Source organism: Scophthalmus maximus, chromosome 18 (assembly GCF_022379125.1).
Source record: "Scophthalmus maximus strain ysfricsl-2021 chromosome 18, ASM2237912v1, whole genome shotgun sequence".
Taxonomy (NCBI): Eukaryota; Metazoa; Chordata; class Actinopteri; order Pleuronectiformes; family Scophthalmidae; genus Scophthalmus; species Scophthalmus maximus.
Window position 1 is genome coordinate 2,574,556 of NC_061532.1, and position 16,287 is coordinate 2,590,842.

The 16,287-nt window shown below is 41.6% G+C and overlaps 2 protein-coding genes across 2 annotated transcripts in view; one reads left to right on the forward strand and one right to left on the reverse strand.

Moving 5' to 3' along the window:
- Positions 1–2,172: 2,172 nt before the first annotated feature.
- The window catches only part of nt5dc1 (5'-nucleotidase domain containing 1), a 73,887-nt gene continuing 59,772 nt past the window's right edge, over positions 2,173–16,287 (forward strand). Inside the window, exons 1-6 of the mRNA XM_035616873.2 lie at positions 2,173–2,622; positions 5,398–5,489; positions 7,710–7,781; positions 7,873–7,982; positions 8,116–8,195; positions 8,291–8,372. Coding sequence (XP_035472766.1) covers positions 2,530–2,622; positions 5,398–5,489; positions 7,710–7,781; positions 7,873–7,982; positions 8,116–8,195; positions 8,291–8,372 — 529 coding nt within the window. The 5' untranslated portion in view covers positions 2,173–2,529. The remainder of the gene's footprint in view (positions 2,623–5,397; positions 5,490–7,709; positions 7,782–7,872; positions 7,983–8,115; positions 8,196–8,290; positions 8,373–16,287) is intronic.
- On the reverse strand, positions 8,480–14,362 carry col10a1b (collagen, type X, alpha 1b). Its single transcript, XM_035616870.2, has 3 exons — positions 14,206–14,362; positions 13,581–13,713; positions 8,480–10,933 (listed from the first exon to the last, which is right to left on the reverse strand). The coding sequence occupies exons 2-3, from the start codon at positions 13,696–13,698 to the stop codon at positions 9,078–9,080; spliced, it is 1,974 nt and encodes a 657-aa protein (XP_035472763.1). The 5' UTR covers positions 13,699–13,713; positions 14,206–14,362; the 3' UTR covers positions 8,480–9,077.

The following is a 16,287-nucleotide window of genomic DNA, read 5'->3' on the forward strand; positions in this document are numbered from 1 at the left end:
TTGGATAATTCTAGCTGTCAATTTCACAGTTTCCATGCCGAAATGCGGTGCTTTATTTTATATTTTACTCTAAATGGGAAAAATGAAACAACATGAACATCATCCTGTTTTGGAGAAGACTTAAAACTAGTGATTGGGATCCTAAACTCCTTAGGACAATGTTTAGATAATCGTTACTGACCTTATGAATCAAGTCAGAAATACGATAATTTTCTCATACATTTCTATAGAAACAGACTTCTTTTAGCAACAAGTGGAATTGCCCTCTGTGGGTCATTTGAGAGAACACAGGTTTCAGGCACCTCCACATTGGCTTCACTCTTCAGACCTGGAGTCAATGGTCAGTCGTTATGCTTTGAGTTAGGTTAAGGTTGGCATAAGTCTTAGTGTTAGATAAGTAGTGGTTACAGTTAGGGTAGACTTATAAGTCTCCAGGAAATGAATGCAAATTATGGAATCAAATATGGGTCACCAATATTTTTGATATAATCTGGGTTTATCATTGATTAAAAGGCAATTAAATATTTTATGCTGTGAGATTAATTTGCATTTTGTAAATTCAATTCAAGTTTTTAATGGTGATAACTAATTGGTAAATTGGATGTATTTATAGTTAATTTGATATCACAACATCATCAGATTTTCATATGCAAATTAATTGAAGGCTGCATTATGACTCTGTTATGAAACAGTTACACTTTCCACACATTTTTATGCCCCACATATTTGATTTGTAAAAAGAAAAATCTATTTAATAATGCATCTTACTGAACATTGCGATGGATGAGCTGAATTAGAACATTTAAATAAATGAATGTGGTGTGAACAGATGCTGTTGAACTTCAGTCATCAGTGCCAAAGGATGAGACACTGCTGACATTACATAAACTAACACACATAAAGTAAGTGACGTACAAAATTAAAATACCCTGAAGAAACCCGTTGTAGTTGTAATTGAAAAAAATAATCAGTGAATCCAGTCAAAACGTGGTTAACATGTCATTAAAAAACGATCAAGATGGAGAACAAAAGCAAACAATTAGGTGACCAATAATTAATGTGATGAAAAAAACAACATGTAAATTTGTTGATGTGCTAAAGGGAAGACTCGTCTTTGTGTAATTTATTCAGTTTTCTCTTTAGTTTTTGAATATCGTACTACGTTTACTGTAACGTAGAAAGAACTCTCATTCTCAAGACTCAGGGTGACACTGGGGATGTGGGTCCTTCCTATCTACTATTCCTTGACCTCAGTGGAAAACGACATGAGGTCAAGGAAAGGTTTAAAGGAAGGCTCATAGGACCGACAGCGCTGCTCACAGAATCCAACTCGACTTACTACGTCATCACGCGACGGCGGATATTATTGACGTGCGCGTCGTGGTGAAACTACAAATTTCCGAAGATGGACTACAAAAAACGCAGCAGCTCCATCAGCATGTTTCAGTGTGTTTTACAACCGTATGTAAATGATTTATATGTAACAGTAACTTACATGATAACGTGCGTTGCCTCTGGGTCATATTCATACTCTTCTACTTCTTCTACTGCGGATTGAATTGTTTTCTTTGTGCATGGCGCGTCACGTTAAATATCGCTGTCGCAATGAATTGTGGGGCGTCTATATCTCCTAACTCTCACATAGGAAGCTCCAGTGTACCCTATGCTAGATAGGAAAGGAAGCATTGAAGCTCCTTTCCTATGCATTTAGAGAATCCGAACAGCTCTTATCATGGCTGCCGATGAAATACTTCTGGGTCACTTAAAGATTTAGGAAACTTCCTAAGCCAATTTGACAATTCGACCTCACCCCGGACTTTCCTAAGCAAAAGGAAAGGAGAAATAGATGGCCCACAATTCATTTCTGGTCTTTTTCTGAGCTTTGGAAGTTTTACAAAGATCAAAACTCCATGACTTAAAAATATACAATACAAAGACTAATAAAGGACCATGTTTACTGCTGGGGACGTGGTTCACGATATCATTCCTACCATTTCAACAGTTTTACAGGCGACTCTTTTACAATGGAAATGCCATGAGTTGCCAGCGGGCCGAATTTGCCTGGAACTGCAGCTCCGGCCCTGACACCCAAAAGTTGTGCCCATCTCCAGAAAAATCGAACGCGCTTTCCAAATGCACTTTGCGCATGTACACTGGGCATTACGGTTGCGTTTCACACCCGGGGAAGGACCGCGCGCTCCCACACCCGCCTCTCTCCCGCCTTCCCCTGGCGCACACGAGTTCCGCCCTCTGCCTCCATTCGGTCAACTTGTCGGCGGTAACCGTCCAGCGGGGATCGATGCTGCGTTGAGTGAAAACGGCTCCTGAAGGATTCTTTTTTTTTTCTTCCTCTCTCGGTACCGGGAGCGAGGACAGAGCGTCAGCACAGCGAGGCCCCGCCCCCTCGCTCAGCCGGTGACATTGGCACATCGGTAGTTGTGGTGTCGTGTAGTGTATTGCCGTGCCGCTGCTGCCGTGCACGAGTCCATGTGTGTACACTGACGTTGTGCTCCTAGAGCGTCGGCTGCAATGGGCGACCACTTCAGCCTGTCGGACTGCGATGTAATCGGCTTCGACCTGGACCACACGCTCTGCCGCTACCATCTGAAGGAGACCTCCAGGGTGAGTGAGTGAGTGAGTGTGTGTGTGTTTGTGTGTTTGTGTGTGTGTGTGTGTGTGTGTGCGGGCGGCTACAGCTCTGAGCGACGATCATGCGGTGGCTGCGCCGCCTCGATCCGCCGCAATACATCTGGATTTTTATAACCAGCGCGGAGTTGTCGACGCGCTCAGCGGCCACTCGACGCCAGTGTGTGGCCTGCGATGAGTGAACCCCCGGCGGACATGCGATGTCGTCGTGGGGTCGGTCGGCGGGGGCACTGTCGACGGATGTGTGCGAGCTGATGCTGCAGTCACTCTGCGTGACTCACGGGTTGGACGTCGGCGGCGGTGCTCCTACAGTGCATGTCTTCGAACCCCCCCCCCCCCCCTCTGAGGCCTATTGGCAGCCAGCAGCTTCTCACATCGTCATGCATCCACTGTTACCACTATTGGCAGTCTCATCCGACCTGGAGTTCATGTATGCTCTCAGCGGTCCCATGCCTGTCGGCGTCCTTTCAATGCAGTGGGGATTGCCCACTACAGGAAGTAGCCGATCGCTGCTCATAGCGTTTCTTTGCCGAATCAATTAATTGAGTTGAAAAACCTGTCACTATGCAGACGCAGTCATGTAAGAGCCGATGCATACTGCAAAAATAGTAATACCCAGAGTAATAATTTCAAGTCTGAGATAACATGATGAGACCTAAAGCTGCACAAATCAGATGCTTATGTGTGATGTCCAGTGACTGTACATACAGATGGACAACATGTCTCCACTTCCTACCACAGTACAAAAAGAATGCCAAAATACCCCGGATACAGGCGTTGCCACATTGTGCTGTAGATGTCATTCAGAGACCGAGTCTGCGCTGTTCTGATTGTGAAGTGGCGCCACGGTGTTGAGGTCCCGGCGATTCATCCGTCCCCAAAAAAGTGTCAATTCCGATACCACTGTTTCCTTCCAGGCACCGATTCCAATAGCTGGACTTTGTGTATCGGCCAATACCGAGAAACGTGCATTTCAAAAGATAACTTCTAGAGGGTTTTTGAACAGCTGTTCAGCAATGATTGCTATCAATGTTGTTTGGCCTGTCTCAAGTGAAAAACAGGTACATACAGAGAATAAATGCCATAGAATGTATTGTATTATCTAGTTAGACTGTCATTAGTGAACAAGAACACAAACATAATAATAAAAAATGGGAAAGGCGTTAATCACCCTTTTTTGTGGGTTCCCTAAACCTGCAAAAGTTGTTTTCCACCAAAAAATGACCAGTAGTTTTTGAAGCAGAATATTACAACTTTTATGGTCGTTTTAAAGGCCGCAGACCTCTAGTGGTAGTAATGTACATGGCTGCTAGAGGTCAGCGGTGGACCTGGTAAGTCCGTCAACTGTCTGTATTTAAATGGATTTGCTTATATTCTGTAAAGTAATCGTGCTGATTCTCTCCACTTCACCCTAACCTTCACAAGCTCATTAACCATGCGTTGGTAAAGCAAATAAAGGTTCATGATGCTCTGAGGCTAAAAAAGTATAGTGAACGTCCATTCACCGGTATAGGCGCTATTTTAGGAAACGGTCGATATGGTCGTTTTGACCACATACTACATAGTTCGTGGTATGAGTTGGAGGACTTGTTGCAACCATGAAATACACACTATTTTTGGTGCAAAATGGTAACAACAGGTGGTATTTCTTTATGTTCCTCCATTTTCTTTGGAGTAGCTTTGATTTATTTACATAATTTAGCAAAAACCAAGATTCTGGTACATAAAAAAAGAATGGCATTTCTTAACAGCATACATTTCAGTAAATGTCACTCTGCCACTCTGAAACTAATAAAAGCCAGATATATTAAATAGAGGATCACTACGTATAGAGAAATACAATTTTCCTTTTAATTAGGTCTTCATTTCTCAACCACATAACCCCCGTCATAACCCTTCAGTCTAGAAGAAAAAATATTTTTGCATGCCTGATCCATTCTGACAATCCTCTGCCGATATGCCGCATCCAGCATTCATGATTGCATCTAGAAGAGACGTGTGGTCATGTGGAGGGTGGTAATAAAAGTGGGCTACCTCCATGAGAAAAAGTTCCTCCGTTCAGTTAAAAGAAAAGTGGCACATCCTGTGAGAGGCTGTAAACCCCTCGGTGATGAGCAGAAAAAGGTGAAACAGCAAATTGTCCCATACAAATAAAAAAATGTAGTGGGTTCTTCCCCTGGCGCATGGCAACATTTCTATCAGCTCCTCTTGGAATAAAACAAGGCTTCTTGTTTCATGGCACAATTGGGAGTTTTACTGAAGTGAAAATATACAGGTTTGGTGGTGATTGAGTTTTCTTTGAGAAAACTATAAATGAATATTGAAAGATGTTGTCATTGAATGCAGCATCGTCAACGCAATGAAAAGTGATCCATAGTTTAGTCCACATTGACTGCTGCTGTGTGGACATGGGAAGGTTATTGAAGAAGTGATCTCTGAAAGTGGGAGTGAGCAATTGTAAAAAAGAAAAATTAAATTAGTACTATATGTGCCGTGCAAACAAAACCAGGGTTACTGTAAGAGGGGCTCAAACCACAGCTAAGGATGCTCTAAAGGTTCACTCCCAGTATGACAGTGTAACACTGGAACTGGAAGAAAAGTGTAGGATTTCCCTAATCTGTGTCAAGCCTTCAACCAAAAGAGGAAATGATCTGTAGAAACCATCCAGTGTTGAAGGAAAAACATGTATATTCCATTGTTGATGTGCCACTCACTCTGGTGAGTGATGTTTTTTCCTGTTTTTGTTTGCAGCTCATCTATGAGAGCTTTGCTGGGTACCTGGTGGAGCATAAAGGCTATGACAAAGACCTGCTGAACCTAACCCCGGCTACCTGGGATTTCTGGTGAGTCAGCAACAGCAGTTTTCCCCGGCTTAGTGGGGAACTATGATATATAGTAAGCGGGTATTATAAACCCCGGTTTCACTTTCAGGGATATTAATACTTATTCATTTATTTTTTTCATCTTTTTCATTTATTTCATATATTATTTCATATGTATAAGCAAGTCAAACAGAAACATTTGTCAGGATTCAAAGAGTCTAAAATACAAAAGGCCCTCATACTACCTTATATCAGATTGTATTTTATTATTATAGCAAAAGATGCACTGATCAATCGACCAGTGACCAGATTCTCAATTGCTCATTCTCAGATATATCCCACGAAGCACACAAACAGACAGCCTGACACATGTTGTCTGATTTCTTAGTGACGTCATGGCGATATCATTCTTACCATGTGTTAATGAATTATTTTTCAAGCTATATAAGCTTTAGGTCAAGTCTATAGTCCTATAGGATGATAGCCTGGTGTTGCCAGACTAATACTTAAATGCGTCTGGAACCTCTCGGTTCATTTTCGATTTCCGAGAGGCGTTACCAATGGACGCAGGGATATCTGGAAAAATGCATTTTGGAATTATAAGCAATGTCTATTTCTCACTTCATTGTGACTTCATGACGTCACTTATCATATGACATCATATGATGGGAATTAACTTCTGATCAATATAAGCTTTGGATTGTTTGTCTATTATTGCTGGATATATCTTGGAAAATGTGTTTTTTGGACCACATTTTTGTTGACCCAGAACTTTTCCCAGTCAGCAAATATAATCATGGGAAGATGCCGTACCAAGTAATATTCCTACCTAGTGTGGTGAAAGTCTGCCCGAGAATTGTTATTTTATTTTTATTTTTGAGTTATTTTGTACACACTCACTCACTCACTCACTCACACACACACACACACACACACACACACACACACACACACACACATAGACGGGGGCAAAGACAATACTCTTACAGCTATGCCAGTTTGCAGGATTATTCTTTCTATTTTTGTTTTGTTTAAAGAGGGTCTCTCCTGTACCCTGGTACCATTTTGGAGAAAATACAAAAGTTATTTAATAGCCGATGTTTCATTATGAACATACCATTACATTTTCCATTAAAGAAATGTTACAAAAATGTTTGTGCATGCTGTCATTTCACTTATAGACAGATAATCACGGTTGTCTTAAATTGGGGAAAAAATGTTATTCGGCCAAGAAAATTGCAATTGGTGAATTTTTCTAGTTGCAGCCATGGCAACTATGCCGTCATTGATGTCGTAATTTTTTTAGTGTTTAAATGTTTGATTATGATATATGTGCAATATTGTTATTTAGTATACATTTTTATAGAATACATCTTTTTTTTCTTGGGTTTGTTTGTTTAATGGTGACAATGAAACATATTGATCAGGACATTTCATGTTTCCTCTTGGATTTTATTCTGCAGTGGGCTACAGTTGCCACAGTAGTTGGTGTTGCAGGGTGTTTAGGCACATATATCATAACTTTCCCACTGGCCCCACTGTGCATTTCATTTTTATAGACAAAAAACCTACTTGATGAACTTTTTGTGGTAGGCCCCTCATTCATCTCATAAAAAACTGTAAAATACTAATACCCAATACTTACTCTGACGCTGTAGTTATAAAGTCAAAGTGTCTGCTCTGGGCAGCAGCAGAATCACATCACAGAGTAACAGAGTCTGATCATCTGACAAGAGGAGAGTTTGATTGACAAGGATTATGAGGTTTTTGCAGGAGAAAGCTGTCACCACAAAGCGCATATATCGGGAACACTGCATTCTATAGTGTGAAAATCAACTTTCCAGGCAATAAAATTTCTTTCAAAACCCCCCCGAACCTGTTGTGGCATTTCAATTGTGTATATTTTTCTCCCTTATACACCAGCCGTGAAAAAATTAATTTTTCCCCACTGCAGACTGAGGTGCCTTCAGTTTTGTGATAAGCTAGGTTGCACACATCTAGAACTTGGTTTGTGGTCCAGTGGTTCCTGACCTTTTTGGCTTGTGAACCTTTAAAGTTAATCAAAACAATATTTTCCTCTTAGGCTGTTCAATTTGAAAGGATTTCAGAGGCAGTGAGGTGAAGCATTTACAAGAAAAAAAGGCAAAATAATATTATATTATAATGTTGCCCATCCTGACTACAGGAAAGCAGTGATGATCTGGGTCCCCATCTTCATAACATGCTGATTTTTGTGTCTAGTTTTAAAGGATTAGTGGTGGATCTGGAGGATGGAAACCTTGTGAAGCTGGCTGAAGATGGAACCGTCCTGCGGTATGCGTTTTGTTTCTCTTTGTAAAGGTTCCCATCACTTTCACAGATCTTTTTAAAGATGGATAATAATAATTATTTTGTGCTTGATTAGAGCAACACATGGATCCAATGACCTCAGTACAGAAGAGATCATCAAGCATTATGGTCCTAAAAGGGAGTGGAAACACTTTAACAGTCTCAATACCTCCTTCACCAGATCTGGTATGATGTTCCCATTCTCATTATATACCTGTAGCTGTTTGCTGTTGGCTCTTACGTCAGTTAATGGGAAATTTCTAAGATTTTTAAAATTTTATTTCATTGATTTGATAATAGTTTGTTTTGGTCTTTGCAGCAAAGTACTATTTCTATGACAACTATTTTGATCTACCTGGGGCTCTTCTCTGCGGAAGAGTTGTGGATATGCTGCACAAGGTACTATTTGATAAGAGACTGTGTGGTTTCTCATTAATTGTTGGCATTTTAACTTGGAAAAACATATTAAAAAGTAACTTTGTGTGTATGAACAGCGAGGAAACGAGGTGAATTCTGACTTTTGGAAGGACATGGTTGCTGCCATTGACCACAATTACAACACATCTGCATTCAAAGGTAAGCTGTTCCTTCCAATCACATATTTAGTTTATTGCTCATTTCTCATTTCTCCTTGTCAAGAACCAACACTGTAAGATGGAACAACATACACAAGACACAGAGTATTTTTCTTTTTCAGACTAGAACTTTTATTCTGTGTTTTGGTCAGTAAGTGGTACATAACTTAACACATCCAATGGGACATAGTTGTTTTGAAAAAAAAAATGCAGTTTGAATTTTTCATTCTTTGTTTTTTCCAGTCACAGTGGTTGCGAGAATGTGCTGATCTCTAATGACATATAGTACAAACAGTTTGTGTGTGTTTTGAATGTATATTACAGGACACTTCTTAAACAACAGACATTAAAAAAAAACCAACGCAAATAAAACATGAGCTGTAAATGTTACAGGCAGTTGTAGAGCACCACTTAAGATATCTTCCAATATTGTTTCATGATTTTCAACATTTCAAAGGCACACACAAGGTGAACTGGGGAATGGAATCAATTTCAACAACACATTTCAATGTTTGGTCAACATTAATACCTCTGTTTCCAATTTGAAGACTATTTCATTGTTGTAAAGATTTAAAGTAAGCAATTAAACTTTCAAAACATTATTTTTCTTTATTCCACAACCTCAATTTGGAATTATGTAAACTGATTTATTTCTCTGAGTTGTTAAATGGTTGTAAGGTTTTGAGGTTCACTTGGGTTTATGAAATCACGTTGAGGCAATCAAGAACCCAGAGAAAGAGCAGTGAACATTATCTGCTGCGAATATACCATTACTCTCCTCATCAGGGACCTGGACATAGACTCTGTCACCGGGATGCAGCATAAGAACAGTACTGCCTGACATCTGATCCAGGAAGCCCTTGTTGTACTCATCATAGCTGAAAACAACAGGATCCTCGTTTTTGTACAGGGCCACCAATGCATTTGCACCATTGACATGAACATGATAGCTGAAATAGTAGAGACCTGGGATCTGGCACGTAAACACACCACTGTGGGCATCATAATGGTGCTCCCCATTGTAAATAACCTGGTTGAACTGAATAGGAGTTGCAGCTTGGGGGTAGGCCATTGTCAGCACAGCACTGAAGGCAGACATGGGTGCCTTCATCATCTCGTGAGACATCACAACCTCGTGGGACTTGATTGGCATGCTCTTTTCGTTGTGGTAGACCACCTCTCCTGGTGGGCCAGGTGGACCAGGTGGACCGGAAGGGCCTGGGGTGCCATCATTACCCCTTGCACCTGGAATTCCAGGTGGACCGTGAGGACCAGAAATACCCTTAGCTGTTTGGCCAGCAGGGCCAGGGGGACCTGGATGACCTGGGTGGCCTTTAAGTCCAGAGGGGCCAGATGGACCGGGTGGCCCAGCTTGTCCCATGGGTCCTGGCCTTCCATCCTCACCACTTTTTCCATGTGCTCCAGGGGAACCTGTGTGTCCTTTAAGTCCTGGGGCGCCATTTGAACCTGGCTGTCCTGGGGCACCGGCATGGCCTTGTGCTCCCTTTGGACCCTGTGGACCATTGTGACCTGACATTCCTTGAGGACCTACTGCTCCAGGGATACCTGGTTTTCCAGTGAAACCTTGAGCTCCTTGTTCACCTTTGGCTCCCCTTGGGCCTGGTGCCCCCACCATACCAATGTCGCCTTTGGGTCCTGTTGGGCCTCCCTCCCCCTGGAATCCTTTTGCACCCTGTGGACCAGCTGGGCCCATAGAACCAGGAGCACCTGGCTGACCAGTATAACCAGTTGGACCTGGCTCTCCTTTTTGACCGGTGGTTCCAGAAGTACCAGGGGCTCCTCTGCTGCCTGGTATTCCAGGTTCACCTGTTTTGCCAACACCTGGCATGCCAGGGGAGCCTGGCTGACCAGCTTGACCCTGTGGACCTTTAGGCCCCATTGATCCAGGTACACCTGGGGTACCATTCTGCCCTGACTTTCCTGGTGCTCCCACACCTGGAGCCCCTGTGTGACCTTTTGGTCCTGTCATACCCATTGGCCCAGCAGCACCATCTCTTCCTGGCATGCCAGACTTTCCAGGCTCTCCAGGATAGCCAGTGGCACCAGGTTGACCAACTCCAGATTTTCCTGGCATACCGGATGGACCCATTGGTCCAACTGGGCCTGGGGAGCCTTGAACACCAGGAACTCCAATACCTCTCTCTCCTTTGTTGCCAGGAAGACCAGGAATACCAGGATGTCCCTTCAAGCCAGGCTCTCCTCTTGGTCCCATTGCTCCATGAATGCCAGCTGGTCCAGGTTTTCCAGCAGAAGAAAGTCCAGCTGGTCCGGGTGTTCCAGGTGAACCTGGTGAACCTCTGGGACCCATTGCTCCTGTTGCACCAGGTGCACCTCTCTCACCAGGAATGCCACGGCCACCTGGTTTTCCAGGGCCACCTGGGGTACCAGGTTTACCTGCGGCAGAGTAGCCAGGGGGTCCGGGAGGTCCTGATGGCCCTTGTGGTCCAGTATGTCCTACACCACTCTTTCCAGGAGGTCCAGGTGGTCCCATTGGTCCTGGTTCACCAGGAGGACCATGAGGACCTGTCTCACCTGCAACGGCTAGGGAAAATACAAATTCAGATATATGTGATATAATTATTTAAGTAATATGATGCACAGGTTATATGCTGCAGGGTATCTGACATCAGTTTGGTTCAGTGTATAATTGGATTCAGTGAATCAGTTTGTTAGCTTTGATGTAAACAGGGTACTGCAAAGTATTTTACCGGATAATGCTGTAGATGGATATACCGTAGATGTCAATACAAAAATACAAGCCTACAACAATTGATACAGAGCTAAAGAAATGCATAGTTCTCCCCAAGGAAATGAGAAACTGTAGGAAAGTTTATGATCAAGAAATATAATAATAATAATATAATATAATAAGCATTTTCTTCACATTCTCTGACATTACATATTATGACTCCATGGTCCCTCAATAAACCAATGTTTTTTACTCTACCCCCTAAAACAACAGACCGACTTAAAACAGTACTCCCTATAATTGTGGTGTACGGTGTGGGGACATCACTCCTTTTTTTCCCCCCCAGCACCAGTCTGAGGTAATGTTCTCACCAAGCTCACGTCTGCTGGCATGGGACCCAGTACACCAGTTTCTGTGCATTTCTTCTTAATTTGCCCACACTATACTGCACCCTTTAATTTCCTACAATGCCCATGGCAGTGAGTGTGTAGTTAGTGGTGTGCATGTTGTCAACGTTAAAGTTTTTGAGGATTTGATTTAATTAAGTTTAAATTAGTGAGAGAAAACTTTTGAAATTAAACATAGATTCATTGATCTATTGTCATATTTAACTTGTGTAGATTTTTAGATTTGATAGTAAACTTGTGTTGGGACAATCTTGGAGAATATGTTTTCATCCCTGTATGAATAAATTGGTAGCCTTATTGAGAATAGAGGTTGAACTTTGATATTGCAATAAAATGAAGAAAAAAAAGAAAATTTGGCCTTAAACTTTAAAAAAAAATCTTATAGCATAGAGTCTAAGAAGTGTTGTGCACAAACAGCTTATGTTATAAAGTTGCTTTTGATGCAAATGAGAAGTAAAACCTGCCCAAAGAAATAAATCCAGTCTTGGTCTCTCTTTTGAAATGGTGTTTTTCAGAGGAAAATGCTTTGACAGGGCTGTCATTTTCAAACCACACAAGGCTGTGCCTGAAACCCCATGGGGAAATATATGTGCCAGAACTGGACCTTTTGGAAGCCAGACACACTACAACCGGGACATGATGATACTGGCCACAGTAACTGAACCATATGTGACCTTCAAAGTACTAAACCCACTTCTATTTAGTGTACATCCAATATCCGCTCTGACTTTGGTGGTTTGCCAGTCAATTTTCTGTAATTCTTTTGTTGCTTCAATTTTGGGAAAAACTGACTCTACTATCTCCTCAGCAGAGTGAAGTTACAGTAAATCTGCCATGGTTTGTTAGATTTACTGTTGTTTCTCCACAGTCAGTGCTGTTTTTATTTTTTTATTTTTTTTCATTCTCATTGCGTGGTGTGATTTTTAAACCTCAAAGCAGTTTGTGAGGGCGTGCCTGCAACGTGGTAGCAGCATCTGTTTTGGAGATTTGTCAGTTATGAGCTCTCATTTTCGGCGTACTGTTCTGTTTTTTGTTTTGTTTTTCATGTTGAAGCATGCAGTCAAACCACATCAGCAATTTTTAGAAACAAAGCTGGAGAAATAAATTGTCAGCAGTTGAATGCAAAATTTTGAATGATTGTTTAGTTATATAATAAAGTACAGTGTTATACATCATCCTGGCAGTTATACCACGACCACAGGGTTGTTGTTTTTTATTATTTATGCCCAAATTACCATTGTTCTTCTAAAACAATCATTTATCCAAAGCACAGCTGTTCTATTACAGCTATTCCCCACCTCTCAAATATAGACAAAACTACACATTCACAGCAGGCCAGCAGTTTAACCACAGCCCTCTGCTCTCAGCCAATGAGATACTGTGAGGGACCTGCTTGCTGTGCACCTTGCTGACAGCTGAGGGGGGGGGGGGGGGGTGTTTGATTTGATGAACCATTCACAGTTTCACTGTACCGGCCGTAAACTTGCATGGCTTAATCTTTGAGACAAGCATATGGTACTGGCAGGATCTACCAGGTAGCCCTCGGTTTAGTGCCAGGCTGCATAACGGTGAATTTGAGCAAAAGAGTGGTGATAATGATGATTAGGGTCATGACTTGAATTTACACTTAATTAAGAAACTTGCAATGTTCACTTTTTTAGATTAGTGATTTAGGTTAATGGTGTAGTTTGATTTGACTGTGAGTCACAGTGATTTTTTAGTCAATCCATCGAAGGTGTGTGTGTATAATTCATTATTATTATTATTTAAAGGCTATAACTCTATATTTCATTTCTAAACTGCAGTAAAACATATTTGGTGGGTGTCTGCTATCTTGCCTGTCAGCTTCTTGAGTTCAAATTAAAAGCCTTAAGTAAATGTCCTGGAAATTTCACCTGAAGTGTATTCTGAGGCTTCATTTTCATTTTCATTCGTCTAGATTTATTGTAATATTTAAACAAAATCTAATGGATTGTGGAGTTGATAGATAGAAAGTCTGCCGTGATTTGAAATGAACAATGATAACTCAAAAACATCAAGATGCAGGATTTGTCTCATTTGATTTTACATAAACAATAGCTGAGTGACTCACCATGACTCTTGACGGGGTATGGACTCTTGCTTACTTTCGGCACGTGGTAGTACCTGTCAGAGGTTGCCTCGGCCAAAGCCAGGAGGACGAGGAGAAGGCTTGTTACCCTCAGGTCCATCTTGTGAAGCCAAACCTGCAAAGACAAAATCCATCAATGAGGGGAAACAGTGTTGATATTCACCTCTAACGACATTCGGCAATGAAAGGACTGTGAATTATATATCTCGTAATGGCCCTGGCATATGTGTCACTGCACTTCTCTCACACTTTGAAGTGGTGCAGAATGAGGAGACTGCAGCAAGATAAAGTTCAAAATCTTTCATTTATAAAGGGTCTGGGTCGTACTCATCAGTCCTGAAGTGAGCAGCTAGCTCTGTCAAAAGTTTTTTTACATTTTTTATTATTGCAACAAAAGCTTTGTTGCCCTATTTGTCGTTAGTTGTCACACAATGAAACATTCTGTCTCAGTGCAAACGCAGTTGTAACACATGGCTCATCACACTTGTGATACCAACAAACTGGAAGGCTCCACCACCCAACCTCCCCACATCTGAGAGTCAGAGCCAGGCTGCAGGAGTCCCCCCACTGCCCTACCCTTAAATAAGAAAAAAAAAAGCCACTTTACCGTGAAGGTTTATGCTCCAAAGAAAAAGTGGGGAGGTCGGGGAGGCTGCTGTCCCAGGTGCCTTGCTGTTATATCCTGAGTTGTGGAGTCTGTCAGTCTGAGTGGCAGCTGCTGCTTCCCAGGGCACTGGGCTCAAGGTATTTATGCCGAGCCGCTGTCCAGCTCAGCACCGTGAAGGGTCTACCTCACGTGGAAGGCCCTCCCTGCTCTGATGTCATCTTTTAATGATGGGTGCCGTGTCCTCAGGAGGCATGTCACTTCAGAGTGATGGTCCTCCCTTCCCTTCCCTAATCTGGTGCTCTCTGTGTGCATAGAGCAGCATTTAGGGGATTCTTGTCAGATTCCCTCTGGATGACAAGTTAATTTCATAATTTCGTTCATTCGGTTGATCTGTTGTTTATTTTGTGGCAGCCAGTTTGTGCAGACATTAAAGTTAACATTGTTTACTCAATCCTGCCTCTGACTACTAAATCACTGTTTGTGCCTTTTTTTATAGACGAGTCAGGATTGTAAAACTGCCTGTCTTTTTAATATTCTTAGCTACTCAAATATACAGAAGTTGTGTTTTTATTCTAAAGATGTAAAATAATTGACTAACTGGCTTGTGCCGGGGTGTTTTTCTGGAAAAGTAAAGACTGTTGGTCTAACAATATTTTCCTCCAGTCTGAGGACTGAGCACCAATGAGGCTGTGGTGGACTACATGCACCAGATGGCTGTTTTTACTCAATTTTGGTTTAATCTAAAATTACTCACAGCTCTTAATAGATGCTGGAAAGTTGTAGAATCTCCTATTTTTTCAAACTTACGTAAATGATGGGTTTGAAAAGACAGCAGACAGTGTTCATTTATTTAGATGTGTTTCTAAACTCACCACGAGCCTTGCACGAGCCTTAAATCATAATGATGGCAGGTTTATGTGTGTATTTTCTTTGTGATTTTTGTAAACCACAATGCAGCTTGAAGACACCAGGAGGCAGAAGTGAGGTTTTGCTGAAAGTGGTTCATCCTTGTGAGGAGCTTCAGGTCTGCGGCTCAGATTCACAGAGTAGCAGCAGCTGAGGATTCACAGTTGAGAATGTGTGTCCAGAATTATGATGAGCAAACTATAATATAGTGTATATAATATTATTATATTATGAAGAACATTTGCATGTCACTGCTGTGTTGCTACTGGTGACTGATGTGTTAAAAATAAACTTTATTGTAGTGAAAGCAAGGGACATCAAATAATAATTAGTCAAATAGACTAATAATTAATAACCAGCCACATGGCGGCACTATTGCAACAGTTATTGATTAAGTGAAGCATTTTGCTATTGTTTGGCCGTCTGATAAGTTTCATTTATATCGTCTAAACCGTTTTTGAGACAAAAAGGTATTTTTGTCATTCATTAAAAAAAATATTATAGATTCATCTTAAGAGATATGAACACGCTTTTTGAAACCAAATTAAATATTATCATGGTAAGACAACTTAACTGCTGTTTTGAAGCCTCATGTTGAGCATTTTGGCCAGCGCTATCTTGGTTTTCCAAACCAGAAGTAACCATATTTGGAGGAGTGTGGGGTGGACCACACTGAGAGCTCACCCACTGTCCACCTACAACTGCAACCATGCACCTATTGGATGGTATTGTGTATTTTATTTATTTCATTCTAAACAGACGTGTTTTTGCCACCAGTGGAGTCGCCCTCTGCTGGTTCTTCGGAAAAATACAGGTTTCAATGCACTTCTGCAGGGGCCTCACTTTCTGGACCTGGCGACTTGTCCAATTTTATATATTAAGTTATTACTTTTGCGGCAAGAAACCCATTAAATCACATGCAAAATCAAATGTTGTTTGCAAAGCACAAAGGATTTAACATGATGATTTTCATCAACCTTACATCTATAGGTTGTAATAGATTGGTCCAGCAACTGTGTAAGGGAGCCCTGGTTTTGGAAGAGCCTTTCCTTTCCTTTCCTTTAACCAGATTTTTTAAAACTGCCAACGTCTCAGCAGCCACATATGAGCACTCAGTGAGCTGTGGGCATCTTTGGTAAACTTTTTGGATTAAATGACAGAGTAGTGTGGGGGGTG

Bases quoted from the DNA above. Each gene is read 5' to 3' on its own strand.
- col10a1b (XM_035616870.2), bottom strand. From the start codon at position 13,698: ATGGACCTGAGGGTAACAAGCCTTCTCCTCGTCCTCCTGGCTTTGGCC. The intron at 10,934-13,580 runs GTGAGTCACTCA...TATTTTCCCTAG, and splicing joins ATACCCCGTCAAGAGTCATG to CCGTTGCAGGTGAGACAGGT.